The sequence below is a fragment of the Chlamydotis macqueenii genome, chromosome 7 (assembly GCF_036417535.1).
Source record: "Chlamydotis macqueenii isolate bChlMac1 chromosome 7, bChlMac1.mat, whole genome shotgun sequence".
Classification (NCBI taxonomy): Eukaryota; Metazoa; Chordata; class Aves; order Otidiformes; family Otididae; genus Chlamydotis; species Chlamydotis macqueenii.
The window spans coordinates 32,413,223-32,439,095 of record NC_141562.1 but is presented as its reverse complement, the minus strand read 5'-3'; the positions used below and the strand labels follow the sequence as shown (position 1 = coordinate 32,439,095).

Here is a 25,873-nt window from a genome sequence, read left to right as displayed (position 1 = left end):
TTGTGAGCTGCCTGTCTGCCCATACCGCAGCGTTACGACGGCATAGGAAACACTCCCATCCGCAACTTGTTCAGGTCGTGCTTTCCCAGTGTTTGCTGCCTTCTCTGCTGGTGCGTTCATGCTAATCTAGGGATTTGCCTGCACGTTTTCACACTAATACAAAGCTTTTGAATATAGACAAGTGCTTTTAGAGTTTATAGCATGATGCCAGCCTCGACAAATAACCCTGGTGTCTCTGACCTTTCCTTCCTCTCTCCCGGCTCAGAGGGCTTTTTATCTGCAAGAATCCCTGCACTGCAAGCAATCAAGACGTAACCCCATTTCTGCAGTGCAGAATGCAGGTCTGACGCCCTCTGTATTTCAGCAAACCCAGTAGGTGAACGTTCAGAAATCATTTGGACTTGCTCCCAGTGAGACCACTAGCAGGCTGTTGGTGCTGAGCCACGGTGGAAAATCTGGTGACGGTGCCACTACCTCCCTGTCTTGCGGCAGAGTGTAGTTCTGGAGCCCCTAACATAAGAAGGACATGGACCAGTTGGAGAAGGTCCAGAGAAGGGCCACGAAGATGATCAGAGGGCTGGAGCACTTCTCCTGTGAGGCCATCCAGAGAGAGCTGGGGCTGTTCAGCCTGGAGAAGAGGAGGCTCCGGGGAGACCTGATAGCGGTCTTCCAGTACCTCAAGGGGGCCTACAAGAAAGATGGGGAGAGGCTGTTCAGTAGGGCTTGTTGTGATAGGACGAGGGGTAATGGTTTTAAAATAGAGAGATTTAGATTGGATATTAGGAAAAAAGTTTTTACAATGTGAGTTGTAGAACACTGGAACAGGTTGCCCAGAGAGGTGGTGGAAGCCCCATCCCTGGAAACGTTCAAGACCAGGCTGGATGGGGCTCTGAGCAACCTGATCTGGTTGGAGATGTCCCTGCTCCTTGCAGGGGGGTTGGACTAGATGACCTTTGAAGGTCCCTTCCAAGCCTAACCATTCTGTGATTCTGTGTAACAGCTGTAAATCTGGAGATCTATTCACTGCATTAGTACACCTGTCCTGGTCATACGTGCTATTAATAATTGAAATGATTTTCTGCATATTTATATGCTTTCTTCTAACTATGTGAACTGCTATCTGTATTCATATATTTCTTCTTTTGCCTTTAGGTCAACTAGTCATCCAGAATTTACAAGAAAACCTTCTAGCAATGAAAAAGAGACAGAATCCGTTGTAGTTTTAGATCCTGTTTCCACCAGTGGGGATCAGATGTCTGGAAACACACTGAATCAGAACAAAATGAAAGAAGAAAGCAAGCCGCTGCATAAAGAAACTAATGCTGAGAAAATAAAAGAAGCAGACAGTTCTAACTGTTAATTGTTATTCTGAAAGGCTGTAACTTTTGGGAATCGATATCTGGACATGTAAATCGCTTAGGTGTGTTACTAGGGGCTACGGTCTGTGCTCCAGTTTTCAATAATAGAGATTGAAATGGTCTTTTGTATGCAGTTTTGTTACATGCATTAAAGTGTTAAATAACTATGTATCACTCAAAATCCCTTTCCCATTTTGATTTCACGGGTATGGTTAATATTTTCTTAGATAATGTCAGTTACCTTTTCTTTTAAACTATTTGAAAAGGCTTTTTTAATTATTTTGTTGAGAAGATACCTTGTTACAAGGCCATTCTAAAGCTTGCCAGAAGCCCCTTGTGTCCCTCTTGAAGTGGACAGGTTGGTTTAGACCCTGTGAAGGGGCTTGATTACACACACATCAGCTTTAGTATGGGGGGGGTATTACTAATAATTAAAAAAACAGGTTTTAGACACATTGCTTTAAAAATATTTTGATATCTACTTAAACCAAGGTCTTATAGGTCTCCTTACTGCTGTCTCCACACATGCTCTTTTGAGGAAATTAAAAGCACAAGCATAACACTTCTGTTTCAGATTCCCCAGTGGACAGCTAGCCCAAAGACTGAAAAGCAGGGGCAGTGCAGCATGTCATTTTGGTACCAAGACTTCTGGTAACAATAGCCAAAGTCAGAAGATTGTGAGTTGAAATTGGTGCTCTCATTTGGATCAAAAGCTTTCCAAAGGACTTACCTCCTGTCTTTTGTTTGAGTGTTACACAGCAAAGTTTGGAACTGTTGCAATTGCAGCCTGTATTTGCTGCTGCAGAAGATAAGTTATCCTAGGCTCCTGTGAGCATGGAGTACCTTTGGGATTCAGTCATTCTAGGATTGCAAGTTATTTGTAATCAACATTTTGAGAACTCCCAGCTGAAGCCTCACAGCACTAACAAATCAGGCTTTGCTTTGAACCTGTTACACACTGGTGGCATTAATTTCTTGATTAGGTAACACTTCAGGTGTCTGTATTTGATGACACAAATCCCAGTTTCCCTCAGCCCTTATTTCCTATGAAGACGGGGAGATAGGTACCTAATTGATTTGCTCCACTGCCAATTCTGTTGTAGTCTCTCTTTAAATTCAACACAGTATCTCATCCTTTTATAACTAATGAACAAATGTAATCAGGGATTTACCTAAAGATCGGTGTAACTGAGTGGTCAAGTACTCGAATGCACTTGGATTATTTTTCATTTAACGATTTGAAACAGTGATAGTATTGAAGGATGAATGTTCTGAGTTTGTTGGTTTGGCTCTGCATGCAACTGTCTGGTGCTTTTCCTAAAAATAAAACGATAGTAACGAGTGTGGTAATTTCACATCTTTTTTGGTGTTTTCTGCATGTTTGCTAAGAAAATCTTGGACTTGGTCTAATTACTGAACTGCATATAATTCCTAAACTTGGGGAAATTTGTCTCTCGTGGATCTCTTCATTTCTGGGGGGCAGTTGGTTCTGGTGGTTAGTTTTTCACTTAGGTATCTGTTACATTGAATTTTAAAAATGCAACCTTTTATATATGTATTTTTCCTCAAATTATTGCTGCTGTATTATATGTGCAAATTTTCCAATTATACAAAACCCGGACGTTTTTAAAGAAGTATTTCTTTTACTTAAACTGTTTGTTACCTAGGACATAAATTATTTATTTATCTTTTCACTGTTGCTTATTAAAAAGACTCCTGACAAGTTTCCCAGACCTTGTGAAATCGACTTGTTATTCCCTGCCTCCGAGTGAAGCAAGCTTCCTAGTGATGCCAATTACAGCTTTGTGCCCTACATTTGGGGTTTGCACTGATGCACTTGTATTGATAGCTAGCTAGAACTGGAGCAAAATTTCCCTTGTAGGCTAGATCTAAGAGCAGCATTGAGGGTGTGTGGGGGGATGGAGCAGCATAACAGTCAAGGCCTTTGTTTTTTGTAAAATGTTGGTTTGTTTGTGTTTTTTTTTACTGTTTGTCACTAGCATGCTTTTTGTATGGAGAGAGATTTTGACTTTCCCAAAACAAACATTTCGTTTTAGACTTAACACAGAGGTATTTGTTTTGTCAGTTTGTAAATACAGCACGGAATTTTGTGGCATTTTCAAACTATAGCCACTGCTCAGTTAACTTGGTTTCCACTGAAAGCAATGGTCTCCTGGGAAGAGAGAAGCTAGTATCTCAGTGCTTTTAAAAACATTTAGCTAAAGTGCTTGAAAATAAATGAATTAAGCAATATTTAATATATGAGTTTCTTAGCAGAAGTTGTGGGGTTTGGTTTTTTTTATTAGAAATTTAAAGTTAATGTTGACAACCTAGGTCAGTGTGCTGTTCTCTGGGAGCTGAGCAGGCAGGCTGTGAACCTGCGGGGCTGGCTGAGAGAGCTGTGGAGGCAACAAATCCAGTTGTGTAGAAGGAAGTACATCAGGAAGTTGTTTCTCTGGCTGATTCTTCAGCAAAAGCAATAAATCCGAGATTTGCTTCACCTGAAAGAGAAAAGAAAAAAAGAAACTCATGTTTGCTGGAATCTGGTTTCTTGTATTGTTCTCTGATGCAGTCAGATTTTTTTAAAATGCCACGTGATGCTTACAAGGGTCTCTGAACACTTTTAAAAGTCTGGTCCTGAGGAACAGCCCAGCACTTCAATTACAGGATTAGGTGCACAGCAGCTTGAGCTGGGATATTTGTTGCATTCCCTTCTTCACTAATCATCTCGCCTTGCTGTGCTTTTTGTGAACACCCATCTTCCTCTGCTCTGGTGCTCTTGCAAAGGTTCCCATCAGCTGACTGTGCCTCTTCTCTACCCCAGCCTTTAACAAGTTTAGGTAAGCCCATGTTCGGATCTTGCTCCTGGAACTAACACTTCACCTCTCTTCTCACTGCTGTTTTTCCCAGTTCTGTGACACTCCTCCTTCCCTCACCTCCCCACCTAATTCCCTGTTTTGCCACATCCACAGTGCCCACCCCATCACTGCATACGGCTCAGCTATGTATGTTATTTTTCAGTAACGGGATGGCCAGTCTGACTGAGCTTGCAGCAGTTCACACGCACCTTCTGGGTGAATCCGGTGGCTGAAACACGGCATCGGCAAAGCCGCCTGCGCAACCCAAATGACTCGTGGCGCGCGAGGGCAAGGCAGCAGGAGAGCTGAGGGCGCCGGGTGTCACGGGGCTCCAGGGCCCAGCTGCGTGCCCCGTTCAGTCGCTCCGGGGGGGGACCCCCGATGGGTCAGTGTCACCGCCCATCCATGAGCCACTGGCAGTCCTCTACTCAGCTCTCCAGAGTATTTCAGAGCTCACAGCCCAGCCAAATGAAGAGTTTGGTATGCAGCTCAGACGTGCCACCTCAATATTTCCCTGCTGTTGATTTAGTTATTGGATTTTATTTCTGCCAAACGATTAACAGCTTCGGGAATTGTTGTTATTTCATTTTATGGGATATAGGTTTAAATATTTGTCAAACTCGAGCTCTTTGTTTAGCCTATACCATTTGAATAGGGAATATATTAATACTGTTGAGGCAGTTAAAGCTCATAGCTCTTCATAATTCTCTCTTTTGTTTTTGAAAAATACATTCTGTGAAACTACTGTCTTAGCAAAAAAGAATTTCTGTCTCCATTTTTTACAATTATTATATATGACCAAGGGGGAGATTTCAAAAACTCAAATACTTTACATAATTTTTTTTTTTAAATAAAAACTTTGTTCGATGCTGTGCATGTCAAGTGCTGCTATCCTATGTATAGAAGATTGAAAATTACTAGAGAGGGTAAAATGACTTCATTCTCCTTCATTTTTCTTAGACATAATAAATTCTTGCAAACCCCTTCCTTCCTTTCTTCCTCTCCTTGTCTCTCTGCCTCCCCTTCAGACTGTATGCCTTTATTCTGTCTTGATTGATACCTGAGCAAGTGAGAAACGGTTCTAATGAACTGTTAAGCATTTAACAGTGCAGAGTATAGAGTAAAAAAAAGATGCAGATCTTGAAATGCAGGCAGATGCATACAAGTGGCTAAGGCTGAATGTGCATAGTCAACTTCAGGGTTTTCTTGGGTTTTATTTAGTGCTTAGCCAAGCAATTGTAGCTTTCCAAACACATTTTGCTGGAAAAGTAACACACAAAAGGGGGTTGTGAAATGAAGTTTTGTTAGCAATACATGTTTAGGGGCTTGAGGGAGGTGGGGTATTTGGCCTAAAATTCCATTTTGGCAGCTTTTCGGCATGTTATATGCATGGGTTTTGTTTTGTTCCTTTTGCACTGTGGGCTTCAAGACTCCAACCAATTAATTCTGGAAAAAAAGCTTAATGTAGGCTACTCCTCAAGAAGGGGTCTATTTTAACATTCAGTAAACAGATAATCCATTAGGACAACAATATACATTGTGGCAAGTGCTATCCTAGGTTTTTTTTGTCAGCGCTTATTTATAGTCTTTTGATTTCGCTTCCCTCCTGTGGTGCAGTTTCAATCATTCTCCCTCCAATCTTTGTTCTTGTATTCATTGCAAGCTGAAAACAAAGTAAGAAAGAAGCTCATACGTAGCGTTCTATTCTTGGCCAGTTCTTCCTCTATAGCAAGAAGGCGGTTGTATTTGGTCACCCTTTCTCCGCGGAAAAGACCTCCCAACTTGATAAACCTGGCACCCAGTCCGACAGCCTTGAAAGAGAAAGTGCGTATTTTAAAACTACACGGTTTGGGAAGTGAAGTCATTCTTAATTATTAAATCTCGTATCCTAATTTTACACTCTTATGTTTCTACAGATAAAACCCCTCCTTTAAATAGAAATACAATCCCTTAGTGAAAGATTTGTCGGATGCAAACAATAATTTTCACTGGCGTATGAAATGAAATTTTATTTGCAAATGTAGCTTTAATATAAAAAGACTAAATATATTGGTGTTAAGAATTTTTGTCTAAAATATTACTACTACTCAGAAATGTTTTAAGTAATTCACTTTTGTTTATAAACTAATGCAACTGAACAGATCGTACAGACTTTTGAATACACTCCCTGCTCTGGCAAATTTCCTGTGTGTTCTCTTTACACTCAAAGATTAACTCTCTGTGGGGGAAAAAAGCAACTCTCTAGAAAAAGCCCATTTTGTAAAATGTTGTTTCTTTCTCAAGCAGAAAAAGGCTTTCTCCTTAAAAAAAAAACCAGTTCATGTTAAAAGCAGTGTTTTGGCAATTCTGCAATTGAACAGCTTTCAATACTTACCAGATCCACAAGGCTATCATCAGAAGATTCTCCATCTGGACTTCCTAATATGGTAATACGTCTTTGACCTATATATAACGGGCGTGTAAAACCTTCATTAGTGTATATTTTATATATTTGACACAGAAATTGTTTGGACTTTTCATCCTTTTTTGCCTTTGGGTTATCTAAGCTTAAATACAAACAGGAGTAAAACCAATGAAACCCATCGTGTAAAGATGTAAACTGTATTAGCTTGTGACATTAACATTATGTTTTATTTTCAGCACGGTTAAGGGAACATCTAACACCCTATCCTAATTTCTGTCTCTCATGGATCTGACTGGTAATGTATTCCACAGACTAGGAGGCTGTTTTATTTATTTTAAATGTGCTCCTTACTACACTAAAGATTTTTCTTCCCTATAAAAAGGAGTTTACCATCATGACTGAATAAACTCTTTAAGTTGCTGTTTACTCCCTTTGATATGGTGATTCTGGGCTTTTTAAAGGAGTAAGGAAGGAACTTAGAGATATTAAATTTGTCCATCTATTTCCTGGGTATAAAAATTAATACAGAAAAACTGATATAAAGAGAAATCTTACATATGAAACTGCAGTTCTTAGTACTGTAACCACAAAGCCTCAATAATATGTAATCAATAATCTATGTAAACTGCAATTTTAAACATTTTGGACTTGCTTGAATTTCCTGTTAATACTAGTACTAGCCAAAATTCAGATTACTCAACTGCATCTTTTTAAAATGTTAATTCTGATATCTAACTGTATGACACTGAGCTGCAGTGTCAAAAGGCACCCACATTCAAGGCATTCAAGTGCTTTCTAAATTAGAAGTGGCAATAATTAAATAAAAACATATAATATTTACAGGTGTGGCAACACTATTTATTGATTGTAGGGTTTGAAAGTCAACCTTTTCCCTCTCTACTCACCATCTAGAAGTCCAGTAAGTTCTATGAGGTCTGATACCCTGGTTTGGTGAATATATTTTAGGACAACACCACTGCAAGTCGGTATGTTTATGTTTTGGTCAATTTTAAGTTTGGAAATATACATGGCAGCATCTTCAGCAATCAGGTAACATTTGGAACCAAGAGCACAACATATGTTACTCCATTGTTTTCTGTCCTGCATAAACAAGCAAGTAAATAACCAGAGTTTAAAAAACTAAACTGAATGAAAACCGTAACTGATGAGGTAAAAATAAAAATGCAATACAATACAATACAATACAATAACGTAAAATAAAATAAATTTTAAAAAATTTGTTTTAATCCTAAAGATACCCTTCACATGAACATATTATATTTTACACTGTGTTTCAAATCTGTCTACCTAAGAAAAACATACCACTGGAATTTTCCTTGGATTTGAAGACTTTATTAGAAAACATAAATTCTAATCTGGAACTAATCAAAGCTAGTTGCACACAAGTATAGTTTTAAATATTTCAAATTAAATTAACTGTAGGAGTTTGCAATTTTGATTTCCTTCCTGAGGTTTATTAATTTTTAATGGAATATGAAATTATTTTCTATTGTTTTATTCAGAGGACTTATTCTTTTAAATGTCACAATATTTGCTTTAATATAAAATAATGAAACAGGAACCATTCATATCCTCAATAACATGTATCAAGACAGGATGATCAGAACTGTAAGTCTGACCCACAGGGAACAGCAGAATACAATGCTTGCTTTCCAGCAAACCTCCATTTTTGGGGGGTCTTTGTTTCTTTATTTTAATGCACTGTCCGCATGGTACTGAGATTTAAGAATAAAGAAAGGATAAGGATATATAAATAATTTGAAATAAGAAATTTATAAATTAATTTGCTTTCTTTGTATCCACAGAATACAAAGTTCTCACATTAAAAGCATTACTTTTCTAGTTAATCATACTGCCAGTAATAATTCTTGATCTGTGGATCAGACAGACTTTCCTACCTATATAGTTGCAATCTGTATAAGAGCCCATTCCTTTAAGGATTTCAAGCCCACATGTAAGTGAAAATGAAATTTTTGACACCTGAAGAAATGCTTAAACTTAAGCACTAAAGTGGTCTGCTGTCTGGCAATGAATTGTTGAATTGGTACCAGAGCTAATCATCAGGGACCTGATTATCTGTGGCAAAAACATGGCACGGGTAAACTTTGTAGATTTGTGAGGGGGGAGGAGGAGGAGAGGCATTTCCCTTACCAGTATTCTATTTCAAACTGTACTTCACTAGCTGTTGTAATACTCCTGCAGATTTTCTTATTGCAAATATGTTTCTTCAAAAGAATTCTTAAGTTTACAGCCCTGGCAGGAGTGGGGAATAATCTGGTATTTCGGAACATGGGTAATTCAGAGATTCAGACTGAAATAGTGCAGGGAGACAAGGCTAACTACAGTGAGGTAACAGTAAACATAAATATTCAAAATGAACAAAATAAAAATATGTTCCAGTTAAGAACAAAATCAGATTAATTTTTCCATTCACTTGTTTTAGAATTATTGATTCAGGCACTGGGCAGATTCGCAAAAACAATATCACTTTGCTTCCCGCTTCAATCACAGTCTTCATGTTTTGTTCATGAAAACAAACTCCATATTTTATTTTAAAGAAGATAAAGTGTGCTATCCAACAGCAAGAGCAAATTTTAGTTAAGTTTTTCAATTGCAGAATCTAGGTCTACAATTGTAGGTTCTGCTACAACTAAGTTCTTTTTGGTAATACATGGAAACAATCCTATGTATAAATGCAAATATTTAAGGTTATGCAATCTGTTTCTTTCATCCATCTACAACTTGATAACATGCTTAATAGTCTTCTATTTTATTGCTGTAATCTAATTGCCACAGTAAATTAACTCTTCTGTCTTTGATCACAGTGGTAAATACTTGGTATCTTACTACCACTTTAAAAATTCTGCCGAGCAACGCTGCCAGTGACAGGTTTGTTTGTTCTGGCTTTGGGTATAAATCTCAATTATAAAGAACGCAGCAATAATTTTTTTTTAGTTATTCTAAGGAATATAAAACTACGTCCAAATTTTTAGCTTCTCCCATATAATATAATATCATTTATATATCACTTGAATTTTATAATTTGATTTTACAATTTGAATTATTTGTTTACTTAAAAAGGGAAATGTAATAAAAATTGCAGTGGCTTAGCAAGCAGAATCAGAAAAAAAAAAAGCATTTTCTTGTAATTCTTTAAAATATTTCTACTGACCATATTCTGTTCATGCAACAGTTATTTTCTGTCAGGAATTATGTCAAAAGTATAGAAAATATTAAAGTTCTTATCAATTACAGATATGCAAATGAATTGTTACATACATTTTTATAGTGATAATTTTGTGCCTAAAGACTCTGAAAACAGAAGCTTTGTATTTTATATGTTTTGTAAAAATGTGAAAAGTTCATTGATATGCCATTTAACAGTATTATAATTTTTTCAAGGACTGCACTGTGGTATCTTACCTCTTTTCTTAAGGGATCTATTAATGCAATAATAAAAGGAAATTTATTAATCAGTTCCACATACATGTCAACCATTTCATCGGGACTTTTGAACATTCCAGTCAGTATTTCGTATTTTCCTTTATCCTAGAAAGTGAAGCAAAAAGCATAAAAGAGAAGGAAGCTAATATTTTAAAAACCAGAGCACTAACATAAGCATACAGATATTGTGACACTAGTATCTCTATTAAAGCAGTGGATTACCTGTTCTTCACTAAGCACACATTTGCTTGTCTACTTTACGTCTAAGGGGTCAGCATATTGTTATAGAAAACTCTGCCTAAAGTAACAGTGGGTTCCAGTGGGCTCATGCCAGTCTCTGAAAGATGTCACTCCCAAAACAAGGGAGATCTGTTTCAGTATTTTCTAGGCAACACTGCCAGTTTCACACTACTTTGTGATAAAGTCAGCAATATTTGACATTTTAATTAAATCTTGCATGAAAAATCTCACTTTTCACTTTCAAAAAAAAAAGTGATTTTTTTTGGTCTTCATTTTCACAAAGAAAACATTGCTAGGGAAAAAGAGTGCACCATCAGTGCTCAAAACAAAGACAGTGTCTTACCTTGCCTCCTTCCCCTTTCAAAAAAAAGGACTAGTTTAAAACTAGTCACATTATAGGAAACACAAACCGCGGCGTATGAGGATTACTAAAAGCACACTGTCAAACTGTGCCAGAATACCCACTGCTTTAGGGACTTTAGCAGTTCAGTAACAGAAAGTTACAGAATTACTGATAATTCATTGATTGAGATTTTGCTCATTCTGGTATAGGATACAAATATCACAAGTTCTCAGGAAAGCAAGTGCTTTCGCAAAAGATACTAATAATGTAAAGATTGTCACTACAGCACACCCAAACCCACAAAATTTTATGAGATATTAAATGGAAAAGAAGTTTCTTTTTTTCTGCTTAAAAAGAAACCTGATTGGTCTTGGAACAAGGGGCAAGAACTTTAAGACTTCAGCTGGAGATAAATAAACTTTGTCAAATAGAAATCTTGAAAAAAACCCAAAACAAATGAATGTTGGTACACAATGAGATTAATATTAGTGGGTATACACGCATAGTAAAAATACACAGAAAGGTCAAGGTAGTTTGAAGAAAACAACAGATGTAGTGTAATAAAATGGAGAAATAAGCATCTAGTGGTGTGAAGGAATTACAGAAGTATACTTCTGCAAGTAATTTCTTGTTCTTCATCCTTGAAGCAAGGTGGATAGAAGATAATTATTTCACTTATACTTAGTAGTGAAATGGAAAAAAAAAAAACTACCAGGATTTGCCACTTAACAGTTTAATTCAAAATCGTCTGAGATGTAATGTGAAACGAAGCTGGTTTGTTAAATATAGCATGTAGCAGGTGTTTACTCATTAAAACAGTTCACTGAATTTGACACAGAATGATCTGAAAAATCTTATTAAATAAATAAACAGAGAAAAGAAGTAAACCTGTCTGATGCGGGCAGGCTTATACCATTTGAATGATTAAAGTTAAATCATGAAACGAACAGAGATTCCTGTAGGCAGGACACAAGCTGTAATGGGTCCAGTGAGCCTTATCCCATGCAAGGTGCACCACCAGTACGCTGGTACAGCTGCAGAGGAGAAATATGTGCATTCTCACTGCTCCCACTGCAACAGGCTACCAGAAGGATGTCTGCATGTCTTGTTCCTTTGCACTCACAATCCAATAACATATCTGCTACACTTGTAGGACTGATTCAACGATAATTTATAAAAGCAGAAACTATTCTTTGGGTTTGCTTGATTGCTACCTTAAAAATATAAAGTTAGAAGCTTCTAGGTGAGTTTGCAATATAATAATAAATAATGTCAACAAATAACTACATTACTTTTAAAAATCAAAAAAATAGATATTGAAAATAACTTACATAATCCATTAATTCATGAGCTGCACAATTTATTGCTAAATACATATCTGTTCCTAGCTCCAGACCAATATTGTTGCAAGCTGTTTGCATTAGGAGTAGCGGTTGTTCTAGATTATCGCATCCTGTTATTAGGCAACCTAAGTTTGATATTCTTTTTAAGGGCCGTGGCTGAAAGTAAAAGAAAAATAATAACTTTATTTACACACATGTATATATAATACTTACATATAGAAATATATTTTCACTGTCATTTCAGTCTGCATTTAGTCATCAAAATATAAACCTGTTCTCAGAAATTAAGGCCAGGTTGGATGGGGCTCTGAGCAACCTGATCTGCCATGTAGAAGTTTCCAGTGCTGCGGGCAATCCCCTTGCCACAAAAACATATTCTCCACTTTCAAATAGCTTTTAGTGCTTTATACTCAACTACAATTTTGATATTGCCTCTATGGAGTGGTCAAGGAACACTAGAATCTTCCAAGACTTCTAGAAGGAACAAATTTCATAGATGGGTATGTTCCTCTGCCACAGCTGCATGGAGTCATCTGCCTCAGGACCAGTGTTCCTGGACAAGCAGCATTGTATTGAGGAAATATTTCACACGTCCTTCTGTTGTCAGGTTTTTTGTAGGTTTTTTCAAACTTTGATCTTTAAATTTTAAGTATGTGAGATTTGGATTATAAAGAATTATACTAAATTGCCCAGAAAGCAGCAGGATATAATTCTGAGTTAGACTGGAGAAGTCAATTGGAAGCCATTGGTTTTGACAAGAGTTAGAGAACTATCTACCACGGACAGAATAGAGGCCTAGATACAGAGGGCATATGAATGTTCCTTCACATAAAAAACTAGGAAGAAAACACAGGACAAATTGTTATGAGATTATTTTGTAGCAATCTGCAAGGAGAGACAATAGATTTGACTTGTTGCTTTTGGAACACTAGGCAGCAGCTGCAGCAACAGACAGCAAGAAATGCTGCAGTCTTCCTGCGTTTAACACGAAATAGAGGTTAAGTCTGCATTTTCATGTGATTTTCAAGGCACCTATACAGGGTGCATTGTTACATTCTATTCAAAGCATTGTTTATCTTTATAAAAATGCTTTTTTTTTCTGTCTAGTCTTTACTTCTGTAACTTAAACAACTTCTTCACTGCCTACTTTTTCATTTCTCCTTTTTAGTTTTCCCCCTCAAAAAAGTTCAAACTAACATGGTGCTCTTAGTTTAAAATTCAGTCCCACTACTATCTCCTTTAGTTTTCTCCTTTTAAATAAACAGAATTTTTTTCAAAGAATCTAATCCATTCCTTGTACATATTCTAAGGAATTATTTTAACTTGTGACTGCGGTACATATTGTGATAAGAATGTGGAAATTACCCACCAGAAGAACATTGGCCAGCTGTTAATGATGATGAATTTTGTGTTGTTTAAGCAACAAAAAAAAAGAGGAAAACTTCCATTCGTCCTCTCTTTTGTATACTCCACAACATCAAAAATTCTTACCTGACAATATTTTAATTGTCTCAGACTGAAGAGCAAAACCAGCACAGCATTTCCATCCCACTATTTGCAAAACTCATCTATAAACTACAGGTTTTGAAGTTAAAAATAAAAAAGATCATTTGAGTCACATAAAATAATGTCCTGCACACTATTGTGTGCTGCCCTTTAGCTTGTGATGTGTATCTACCATTATCTATAACCTCAAACAGCAACTGGGAACATAATGCAGCATGACTAAGAGGGAAGTTATGCTCCCAGAGGTTGGAAACAGCACAATATGCAAGTCTGACAGGTAATAGTTTCATGGCCTACATGATCAAAAGGTATGTTCTCTGCTGGTGCTACAGGCCTGCAGAATGCTCATTTGGATAATTTACCAGAATTGCTATATGAGAAAAATGACCAGATTCCAGAAGAATTTCCCTTTTCTGTTTTGTTCCACAGGAAGGGAAGGTATAGTCAGAAAAATCCAAATTATTATGTAAAATATGAGCATTTGGAGTATTTAAAAGTCTTTCCTTGACCTCTCTGAAATGCTAATGGAGATTAATGTTTACTTTCTTAAGAATGCTTTGGTTCCCTGCTGTTGTTAATACCTTGCTGAAGGCTTAAAACGAAAATCTCTTTTCTTACCGGAGCTTTCTTCCCTGTATTATGTGCTTTGCCTTTCTTATCGTCTGCTAGTTGAGGATTGGGCTGTTGGGAGCAACGGAAGAAAGAAGTCAATTTCACGGAAAAGTCCAAAAATGACAGAGAGACCTCAGAATTAAAAAAAAAAAAGAAAAAGAAAAAGAAAAAGTTGACAGAATTTTAATCTAAAGAGACAGCAAATACTTAAGTAAGGAAACAGCTTTGATTTTGTCTTGAATACTATCAGCAACTATCTGGTTTTATTTTGTAGTGGTAACCTATTTCAAATGTTTATTTCTATGTGGGCATCATCCCAAAGACCATTTATCCTTCAAAAGATTCCCACCCAGCCTATCAAAAATACAGAGGATCTTAGAAATGAGAATCTAGACTCTACACTTGGAGAAACCAAATGACTTCACTTTGCAAAAAACATACGCACATACTGAGACTGATATACTACTACAGCAGTAGTGCCTTGAATTAGACATGTTGCGTGTGTGTGAGACTTCGCGAGATAAGAACCATATATTGTATATTCACTGTGATGCCATTCACTCGCAGTGTACTTCTTCAGGTAAACAGAAAGTTTAAAGATGTTTTATTCTACTATCGTTAATTTAATATCACCAGATGGCCAATGTTTTATTAATCTGTCAGAGAAACACACCTTCTATTCTGTGCCATAAGACCAAACCTGATAACAGGCTAAATGTTCCATGTTTAAGCTTAAAAAACAATAGTAGTAGAAAGATCAAATGAAGTACATCACATTATTATTACACTTTTTTTTTATTGTACCACCTTGCCTGGAGGCTCCAACAGTCTCAACATTTCTTTGTGAATATCCAGAACTCTTTCTATGCCCTGAAATTAAACAACAGTAATCTTCAAAAGAAAGATAAATTATATCATTTTATCAGCTTAAATCAGGAGAGAATACTTATTCTAAATCCAGATATTAATATCAAGTCTTTTAAAAAAAACTATTATAGACTTCCTTAACACAATACCCCCACCCACAAAATGCAGTCACGTGTCCAATGATAAAGAGTGGGAACATTTGATTGTGCTGCTGAATGGGATGGCAAGAAAAGTCACCTCTTCCTCCGCAGAAGGAACACTCCAATTAAATGAATCCATTGCTTTTAATACAAGACTCAAAGTTTAATGCTAACTTCGTAAATCACATTTCAGATTTTCTTAAACTGTGCCAGTAAGGAATACTGAAGGGGCAGAAGTCAGTCACAGCTGACAAGACACCGACACAGGACAAATAACTATGTTTTTTTGCACTGCAGCAAACAGCTTGCTGCTCTCCCATGGGCACTAGGAGGCATTCTGTCTTTGAAAGGTACAGAATTAGCAACCTTATTAAAAGCTCTTGGTGACAATTCTAAAAACTTAAAGGAAAAGGAAAAATAGAGAATCAAGCTCAGCTATTTGTTCAGGCTACCAGCATACAAAGTAGAAATCACAGCCCAATAGTAGGCATCTTGTGCAGGTAAAATCTTTAATGCAACACACATGGCTAAACAAAAAAAAAGAAGGTTGATCCAGTCTGTCTCATCCATCCCTCTTGCCCCTTGAATAGATACTGTTCTGCTTTGTATTCCCTATCTTCACAATTTCATTTTTACAGCAATTTATTCCCAAAGATTTTATGTTTTCCTGTGAATTTGTTGAGTTTTGTTGTTTTGTATACTCTATCAATCAACTGATACTATTTATAATCTACTAATGTAAAATCACTTTCTAAACAAAACTGAAAACTCTTCTTGTTGTGTAGAACAATTCCCCTGCATCTTCTTCAATGCATTGATTTTTTCCTCTCTACTAACACACACATTTTTAACTTGAAATCTTCATGTATCTTCTTTTAAATCTTCATCTATTTACTTCTTTTAATGTTCCTTGTGTTAGAATTCTGAGCTAACATTTGTTAAAACTTTGGTCTTGAAGCCAACAAAAAATGTAAGGGCTGTACTGAAAGAGCTACACACTTATTTACATATATAGTTTATATTATGTCTATAGAATACATTTCTAGAAATGAAAATAAAACAGTACCTGTTTGAGTGATAACTGAACTGGTGGTATAAGCATAACTTCTTTCACTGATTTCAGTTTTGCAGGTAAAGTTTTTTCACAGTTCAACAGAGTAACCATTGGGAGTGGTAGAGTAATCTCTTTAGGTGAATCCTGTAATTGGGAGTACCATGTGAAAACAAAAATGTTAAAAATTAGAATAATTTCTTACACATCTTAATGATGGCAAAGAGTTCAAAGACTGCTACAGGCAATGGTCGTAAGGATGTATTCTACGAGGTATATTTAACTCTGTCACAAGGGACTACTGGCTTCAGAATTCTAGAATAATTGTGATAATTGAGATAAAATACACAAAATGACAAAAGTCACATGTACCTGATTACGTTTCAGCAGTGCAATATGTAAGTACAAGGGGATTTGGCTAACAGTGGCACCAGCCTTAGCTATAGCCAGTGATGTTCCCCCAATGGCTAAGCTGCCACAAAGCACTGATTCAACAGGCTCTGCAGGTGGGATCATTCTCTCTGCAACTGCCACCTTCTTCCCTACAAGACAGAAAGTAGTAGCTAAGTATTTTCTTGAATTTAAAACATGTGCTTATATATGACATTTATAAGAGTAAACGCAATACTGTCATTTCAGTATGTACCCAATGTATTGCAAAAGAATCAGTTCTTTTTTTAAAACTTAATCTTGTAATTCGCTCTGCATGAAATGACGTTAGGAGTAAGCAAAGTATCTGTCCTCGCTCTGGTGTCAAATGTATTTCAAATCCATTTATTTTAGAGATCTTTCAGCCACTGAAATCTGTATTTTTACATATCTATGTTTATATCCACCAATGTCATCTCATTTTTCAAGTTCCTTTCATAAGCATGATTTCAATATGCTTTGTCATCCTCCTTATGCTCATCTTTTGCATAAACAACTTGGAAGATTAATTATAAGCTGATTGGGAGTATATGTACTTGATTTCTTCTAATAATCAGCGTGAAAAAAATGTAGGCCTATTACAGTTGGATTTTCCAATGAGAAAACAGGTCTTTTAAACATTCCACATGCATAGTCTTGTTAAATTTTCAAAAGAAGTGAATTCCCTTTCAGATACAGTAGGGTAACTTTTGTCAAAATGCTTGAAACTCAGCAGTTCCCACTATCGTATTTATTGCCTACAGTGCTTACATGAACACGGACAGTAAGCACCTATGTGAAACTAAAGTAAGTGGTTTCATTCTCAAAACTCACATGCATTGGGGACTTTTTTTGTAAATCTGACCAACTACTTGGGTTCCCAATAGGAGTGCTTTAAAAATTTTTATTTCAATAAAATATAAATACTACAGGATACAACTGATATTTTAGGACAAAATGTTAACGGTGCCTTAATTGGATATGCAGATTAGATTATACATAATTTGTATACTATACAGACATTCTATACCTCTTACATCAAGAACGAAGAGCTACACGTATAGACACTAATAATCAAGTACTGAGCAACTCTGATAAACTGCAGTGTTTTGCAGAGATTCTTTCCACTACACTGCTTTGTAACCTGCATGAATTACAGTACAGATGCTACCTCTGAAAGTACCTGCTGCTGGAAGTCACTATCTGTTACTGGACTCCTGTAACAACAAGTAGCTATAATCACTGGCTCCTAAGAATCAGGTATTGATTCTAACAATAAAATTGCAGTCAATGTCACAATCAAATATTAAGAAAACATAAATAGGGAAAACAAGTAATATATGTATCAGCAGAAGCTTGACTAAAAGTATAAACACAACATGATGATATCTGGATGCACCTGACAACAGCAGACGTTGCATTTCAGGTCAAAGGTGAATTTACTGTTCACGCATCTAACAAATTAATTGGGAGGTTTTACTGATAGTATATGACAGTTGAAACTAAACTGATAAGGAAATAATAATTTGTCAAAATTTTATGCCCTTCCAATAAATGATGACAAACATTTTTTTTTTCCTGAGGGTAACACAAAGTGGTGGTAACATATGGTGCTTTTTCTCTTTGTTTTTGGTTTGGGTTTTTTTTTGATCATGTATACTTATCCTGTTTCTCTACTCTCACACCATTTTTTCCTTTAGTAGCATTCTTTGCTTACTTCTCTTTACTCTGCACTGCCCATCTTTCCTATCTCATCCTCTTCTTTCTTTCGCTTTTGCTTTCACCTTATTTCCTCCTTTACTCAGTGTTAGGAAGAAACTTCCCTTCCTCCTTCTTTCCGTTCTTTTCAACTTCTATCTTAATTCTATTTCCATTTTCCTGTTCAGTTCTGTGATTTCCTTTTCTTTCCTTATCATTTTTATTCTTAATTTGCATCCACCTCCGTTCTTATTCCTCACTCTGAAGAGTAATAACCTCCTGTCTAAACCAACTGTAAAACAAAGGCAACAACTCTGTTCAACCAATGCATGTGGATGATGATAAAAAAAGATTTTCCCCTTTTTCATTTCTGCAGTAGAAACTGCTACAATCAGAAAGAAGATTTAGAACAGAGTAACCAAACCCTTTGAGTATAAGACAGTGTCCAGGTAACACTTCAGAAAGTACTTTAGCACCTTTATTGACATCTATATTGCATAAAATATTAAAATCAAATCAACTAAAACCTGATTTTGCTGCTTTTTTTTTCCCAGGTAGTTCTGTTGTTGATGGAGAACATGCAGTAAGGGCAAGAGAAGCTTCTGCTTCTTCTTCTTCCGGCTTTTGAATTTCTTTTTTTTCTTCTACCTTTTTGGTAAAGTATTCACTAAGGGAAGAGGCATAAAGATTAGTCACTCAAAATATTGTTAGACATGTGACAAGTAGACACAGGATATAGGCTAAAGAACATGCTAAGAGATGGACCGAGGGCATCTATTTGGGTTTCTGCCATGAATTCATGGTGCGAAGCTGAAGAAGTTAATAAACGACTTAATTTTTTTGTAGTCATCTGCAGCCCTGGGTAAAGAAAAAGGAGCACAAACAAGTAATACAAACCTTAACACATGTTTTTCAAATCACACTGGTTTGAAAGTGAGCTCTGTGCAGACAATCTTAGTGTGAAGGGGGAATTTGCTTTGCACAGGTAGTAATGTATTCTGTCACAACTTCATGACATGCAACCGCTTGGTCTAGGCTGCTAATCCAATAGGTAAGCTGTGCACAGGTTATCTAAGTGGTTGCCAGCTCAGAAGTGGCTGAATTTCAATTACATGCAGCGTGGAAACTGCATACATAGGTCACAGTCACCCAATTCAGGCAAACTGAGTATGTAAGATACATAAAGTAGTGTAAACAATGCATTAAGATCTTATTTAGACTCACTTCAGCTGGAAGAATTTCTTTCCAACTGAGTACTTATTCCCTTCAGCAAGGTTTCCTCAAAGCTAATCCACGCGGAAGGCAATTAGGTCTGTTTGCTACAGCCTGTGTTAAGTGAGGCAGCCCAAGCACTACCCCTACAGCAAAGCGACGTCCCCTCCCTCAGTGATGTCGCTGAAAGAAACACTTCCAATTACAGAAGAGGATGACAGGCCATATTACTGCTTCCAGGGTGAAGAAAACCGTAATGTTGCCAGGTAGCTCCTCTAATGTTACTGTAAAAATAAATTCAGATACATCTGTGATGCTTTTACCTTATGTCTTTTGTTTTCTCATAAAAAAACAGACATATTTCTTTGAATGGAAAAATATGACCATTCATTTTTTACCTTGGGATGCTCCCAAGAAGAAATATTTGAATGAAAAAATAAACACAGATGGTTATTAAGAAACTAATTCCCCCAAGTAAGAAGCTTTTTGGAGTAGCCTCCTCAGAAAGAAGACTCCACCAGAACCTGAAAACTGTATATATATATAAGTTTGCTGCAGATTACCTCAATGCAGAAGATACACACCCGGGACTTTTGTACCACTTTTGTTCTGCAGTGCAATGAACGGAAGAAGTGGAGTTGCAGTCTGAAAAAACATCCCCACTGAATTGAACTGGCTCTGAATGAGCTTCTTAAATGGAGCCTTTGACTCATGAACATGTTGAGGCATTTTTTTTCTTAGAGAACCTTACGTTTGTATCCTAGATATGAAATTTTGTTAAAAACCACATGATTTTCATATGACAATTATGAAAAAAGCAGAAAATAATGTAGTGCAATGTATCTGAGATAGACATGACATACTAAAAACATAAAAAAACCCCTATAAAACATTGAATATTCTATATAGTTTTCATTTACAATATAAATTAATGGTGTATATTTCAAATGCAATAATTTGCATAATATGCAAGACCTACCCAAGCATCTTATCAACTATACACTGGTCAGTAGGCTTCAAGTCTCTTAACATTGTGTCCAGTGATTCATTCACCCATTCCACAGCAGTGTTAACAGAGTCATTTCTTTCTTTCTCATCAGCTTCAGTTGTTTCAGGTAAAGCATTTTCAGGTATTTGAGAATGATAAGACATTACAGTGGAACAAATCTTCTGCAAAAAAAAAAAAAGTAAAAAGGCTTAAAACACTATTTAATTTCTAACTTGGAAATGTCATTGGAAAGAATAAGAAGTGTATGTCTTTACCAACTCTACTAGTACCCATGTCCAAATCTACTGTTTGCTCCACTTACTTATCCTTTTTCATCCAGCACTTTCTTCCTAGTCTTATACTTTGGTAATCACAGATGTTATTCAAGTTTCTTGACCTAAATTATAATTACTTAGGCAAAAACCTACTGGCAGATCTGCTTTATACATATATTTTGTTATCAGAATAGAATGGAGTTATTTTAAAGACCATACAGTCGTTAGGACATCTTTTATTGCAGTTGTTGGTAGCCTGTTGTACCGTGACTCATCAGCATTCACGCTTAATGCCATCCCTGATGATCAGTTACCTTTTGTCTTACTTAGATAATTTAAACACATCTTTCTATACTGCTGAAGGATAAATGATTCTTAAGAAAATTCACTTAATGAAGACGTTATTTACAAATATCACAGAGTTGACTACATTAATAGTATTAACTTTACATACTGTGAATATCAATGAAATTATATTTAATTCAAGAATTAACTGAACCATGGTTTGACTGAGGCAGAGTATACATAATTACTCCACAACAGCTACAGTTGCAAAGACAGTATCTTGAATATTTCAGGTTGGAGGAGAGGTGGCAATGCACCACCAGTTTTGCATTGCAGGTTCTAGATGGGCATGTTTGACTTCACTGTCACCCACATCAGCCTGTGAGCTCAGTGTAAAAATGTGCCTTCACCTATACCGTGTTTCTCATGTGTACTATGTTCTTCTGAAACACTGACATAGAATTAGAAACATAAGGATCTGGGAAAAAAAAAACCAAACAAACAAAAATGTGAATGGAAAATGAACTTACAGGGCTAGATATGGGTCTACGGAAAAGCTACATGACGCATAAAGACAGACAAAAAATTAATATACAAAGATGCACTGCCACAGCCCACTCCTAAAATAAAGGTAAGTACTGTCTAAATCATGGAAAATAAAGTAATGACTGTTCCTGCTGCTGTCTAACTTTTCAAGACAGTTTTTTTTCCAAGTTACACTATTTAGTCAACTGTTGAGTCACAGGGATCCTTTTATCCTTTCATTAAAGACAGAAAATAAAATATTCCTTAGGATGTGAGCAGAATAGTGCCCCTCCCTGATATTGTCTTATTAAAGTAAATAAAACGGGAAGAAGCAGCTCATACCTTCTCATAGTTTTTAACTGTACAGTATATTTCCACTTCTAATGTTGGCTGACCAACTCCATCAAGAACTTTTCTTCCAACTAATTTGCATATTACTGGAGCTTTTGAAAACTTAGAGAAGTAGTTAGCCTTAAATGAAAGAGAAAGAACTTCATTAAAAGTCAACTTCTATGCAGAGATTTTTATTCCAAATCCATCATTGAGCAAATCCATTTATACCTTGCAGTATTCAAAACATTTCTGTTACACTGCACATTTACTTCTGTATTATCTGCTTAAGAATGAGAGTCCAGGGAACAGATCCAACTCATATCTAAGCATGGAAGTCCAAAGCCACATCCACGTTAGATGAACACGTGTTTTACCTGGCAAAGTTAGTGAGGAGTATCAAAATCTCCTTAACCCTCCTAGAAAACAGGCATTTGTCCAAAGCTTACTTGGCTTTACACTTAGTAACAAAAATGGTCATCGTGCTACTTGTGCTACTCATGAAACTCATTTCTATTAGAATTCACATAGCCTCCACCTCCTCTGTGTAGTGAGCTGCTATAAAATAATGATTTTGGCTCTGGATAAGATCTTGAAAAAATACACATCTATTCTCTCTCATAAGGAGAGAAGAAAGATCTTGGACAAGAAAAACTGTTAGAAATCTATACAGAGCTCTACCATATGTTATATTAAAATTCCTGTAGCATGCTTCCATTTATTTATCTATGAGCAAGTAGCTACTAAGCTTTGAAACAATACTGTATTTTTTTCCCTAAAAAAAAAATACTAGAAACCATCTTTAACCAAAATCCTCCGGTTCAGAAAAAGTTCTCATGTGAAATGCTATGCATAAAATTTTGTATGTGCTGTAGGCAGGGAAAAACAAGAAGTATTTTCAGAAAATACTTAATGTCATGTCCTAGATACCTAATAATGTTTCAAGGTTGCTTCATCAAAGACCTAAGTACCGTAGCTAATGTGTCTCACACTCAACCGATGCAATATTAAAGATCTTCATCGCGGAAGATTTAATTTGGAAGGAGAAGAAGCTTGTCAGCAAGCTCCTCAATAACAATGACAACTGCTCCTTTTGTAGACTTCTCTCTTATGGAATACACTTGGTATAAGGGTATTTAGCACAATGACCGAACTCTCCTAATTAGAAGTGGTTTTTTTTGGTTGGACAGAACCTGAGGTAAGAAGGCTGGTACAATTTTAAGGAGCTAGAAGTATGCCGCACCTAGTAACAGGACACAAGACAACTGATGTGGCTAGGGGTCACCACTCCACGGAAGATCAGGGATTTTAGGTTAGCAAGCCTTGAGGCCTGTGAGAAAGCTGAAAACCTAGACTTCCGGGCCCATTGAACTACCATCATCCAACTAGAAGAATATATTTGGGGCTTTGACCATATTCAATGAACAGTGATGTTTCTACCTGAGGTTTACTACATACTTCCCTACTAGTTTTATTCTTTAGCCTGGTATCGGATATGGTCACCAAACCATGACTTACCACTTGGGAAAACTAGGAAACACAGAAACATAGAAGAGGAACACACCAAATACCAAGCAGAGCAAGAATAGCTGTTACCAGTTCTAGTCCCTTCCACTGGTGACAGAAAATAGTTGGATATTGGAAACGGTAGAAGATATAACAAAGTGTTTCATTTCCACAGCCAGTTTCACATCAAAGAACACACTAGAAATTATTTTTTTCAGGAGCTGCTCACTATTGTGGTGCTGGAAATTTCAGTATCACTATGAATCGATGTGTTTCATGAGGACAACTGTCTACAGTATTTTGCCAACCGGGAACAGATAAAATTGGTCTGACTCTTGACACTTCCCCTGAGGCCCATTTGCTTTTCAGGAGCAGCTGCAGTGCGAATAGCACCCAGTCTCTTGTTGCCACTGGCCGGAGACACCACCATGCTGAGCAGCAGTTTTATCAGGGGTCCATCTGCGCCCTCCCAAGGCAACATACTTGGGTTTCGTGTTGAGATGAGCAACCAAAGCAGCACAAAGCCTTGCTGCTGCGGAAATGCATTTGGCCCAGCGTCAAAGTGCCACTGGTCACAAACATAAAATCATTGCAGACCTTGCCTGAATTAGCAGGCAATTATTTAAGCTTAATTTCAATCAGAGTGATGTCAAACTCCTTGCATCAACCTATCGTTCATCAAACCCTTGTGGGGGGCGGGGGGGCTGCACTCCCCTCGCCTGAGGGCAAGCACGGAGCCCAGCGCCCTGAGAGGGGGACACTGGAAGATCCGGTACGGTGGGCACCCACGGGTGCCTCGGAGAGCCCCCTCGGGCCCCGCTCAGCCCGCGGGGGACAGCGGCCCCGCAGAGGGGAGCCGGGGCGGGTGCCTGCGCGCTGCTTCCCCTCCCCGCGCTACCAGCTCCCCGTAGAGATCCGCGGGGCGCAGGGGGAAGAGGGCGTTGAGCGCTTCCTCCAGCCGCTGCGGCATTCGCTGGGCTCGGTAGTACTCCGCCGCCTCCATCCGCAGCCCCCGGAGCCTCCTCAGCTGCTGCTGCTGCTCCTGCTCCCGCTGCCCGCCGGCCTCCATCGCGGGGCTGCGGCAGCCGCCGGCCGGCTGCTAGGCGACGGCGGCCGCCCGCGCTCTCGCGAGAGCCGCGCGCCCGCTGCCTTCCCGCCGCTGCCCGTGGGCGCGAGCGCTATCCCGGCCCCTCGGGGTGCTGCCGGCTCGGCCCGGCCCGCGGGCCTCTCGGTAAACGGGGCTTTGCTCCCGCCCACGGAGCCGCTAATCCAGCCCCTTGCCGGGCCGGGCGTGGTTGGAGAGCCGGGAGCTGGTTTGATTTGGTTTGGTTTGGTTTTCTTAATGCTGTGCGGTGTTGGCGCTTCTCTCAGAGGCTGGTTATGGTCTTCCGAGTCAGAATGCCTCGAAGCAGGTACTCTTTAGTTTTAAAAGTCTCTGAACAACAAAATTGTGTAAGATTATCGTCCTGAAAGAGAGACAGATTATGGTTTGTGAAATGTCTAGTGAGGATAGCGCCGCAAAATGCCCCAATAACTCTACTTGTGCGTTTAAAAGCCCTTTACTTTCAATAAAAAGAAACGTTTCACAATCTAAATGATCATTTTTAGTCTGCAATTTCCTACAAAAACTTTCACTTTGTTACACTGTTCACTGGTAATTTTGTTGAAGTAACTGAAAATGGAGATACTTAAAAAGCTGTTAGCTGCACACTTTCTCAGCTCTAAAATCAATATGTGTAGACCTTTGCTCATTGTACGTTCACTTCTCTAGGTTGGGTGATAATGAAGAAAAATCCCTACTGAATCATTTTCTTTTCCTTTCACATCCTTCAGAAATAGTATGGTATCTCTCCCGAGAGTTAAACCCTCTTTTATTTTTTTTTTTCTTTTTTTTTTTTCCCCAAGCTGTTTCCTCAGCAGAAGTTTCTGAACTGATACTACCCATTCCTTGAGGAGAGCAGGCAGCGAATCCCTCGTCAGATTTTCCTCATTCAGAACAGGTTAGCGTGGTGGGCGGCTGCTCCTTTAGGTACAAGCTCAGGAGGGGCTTGTGTGGTCGGTGGGCTGGGTGGCAGTAGCAGAGTAGTCCCAGATCTGTGTCACATGCACGTGCTTGGCCCAGAAAGCTCTGATTTAATTAAATATTCCTGGAAGAACAGATTTCTGGAGGTATCGCTGCTGATGCGGGGCTCTGAGAGCATCATCATATGCTAGATAACAGAACCCAATGCGAGAACTGTACCTTCTGATACATTTCAAGCACCTCTCGGTCAGTTTCCCCACCTTCTGCCTTTTAAAAGGCTTTAAATAAAATGCATTGTGGAGAAACAGCTTCATTTATTGCTCTGTGGGTACTGATCAACCATCTGGCAAAATAAACTTGTCACATTTGCCTTTAGGATAGCAATGAGCTGAAGCAGATTGATAGTCAATTTATTTAATAACCGTGCATTCTTTTT

At 37.8% G+C, this 25,873-nt stretch overlaps 2 protein-coding genes across 4 annotated transcripts in view; one reads left to right on the top strand and one right to left on the bottom strand.

Moving 5' to 3' along the window:
* Window positions 1–3,091, top strand: part of SHTN1 (shootin 1) — a 64,904-nt gene extending 61,813 nt beyond the window's left edge. For all 3 annotated transcript variants that reach the window (XM_086751965.1, XM_086751964.1, XM_086751966.1), the window contains exon 17: window positions 1,153–3,091. In XM_086751965.1, the coding sequence (XP_086608091.1) occupies window positions 1,153–1,360 (208 nt within the window). In that variant the 3' untranslated portion in view covers window positions 1,361–3,091. The remainder of the gene's footprint in view (window positions 1–1,152) is intronic.
* A 247-nt stretch (window positions 3,092–3,338) lies between these two features.
* On the bottom strand, window positions 3,339–24,483 carry ENO4 (enolase 4). The gene is given in 15 exon segments (XM_086752546.1): window positions 3,339–3,821; window positions 3,823–3,859; window positions 5,910–6,027; window positions 6,591–6,658; window positions 7,526–7,721; window positions 10,065–10,190; window positions 12,000–12,167; window positions 14,136–14,198; window positions 14,934–14,999; window positions 16,203–16,334; window positions 16,560–16,729; window positions 18,821–18,960; window positions 20,485–20,675; window positions 21,921–22,049; window positions 24,313–24,483. Coding segments are annotated over 15 exon segments (1,908 nt in total). The 3' UTR covers window positions 3,339–3,688.
* Window positions 24,484–25,873: the final 1,390 nt, after the last annotated feature.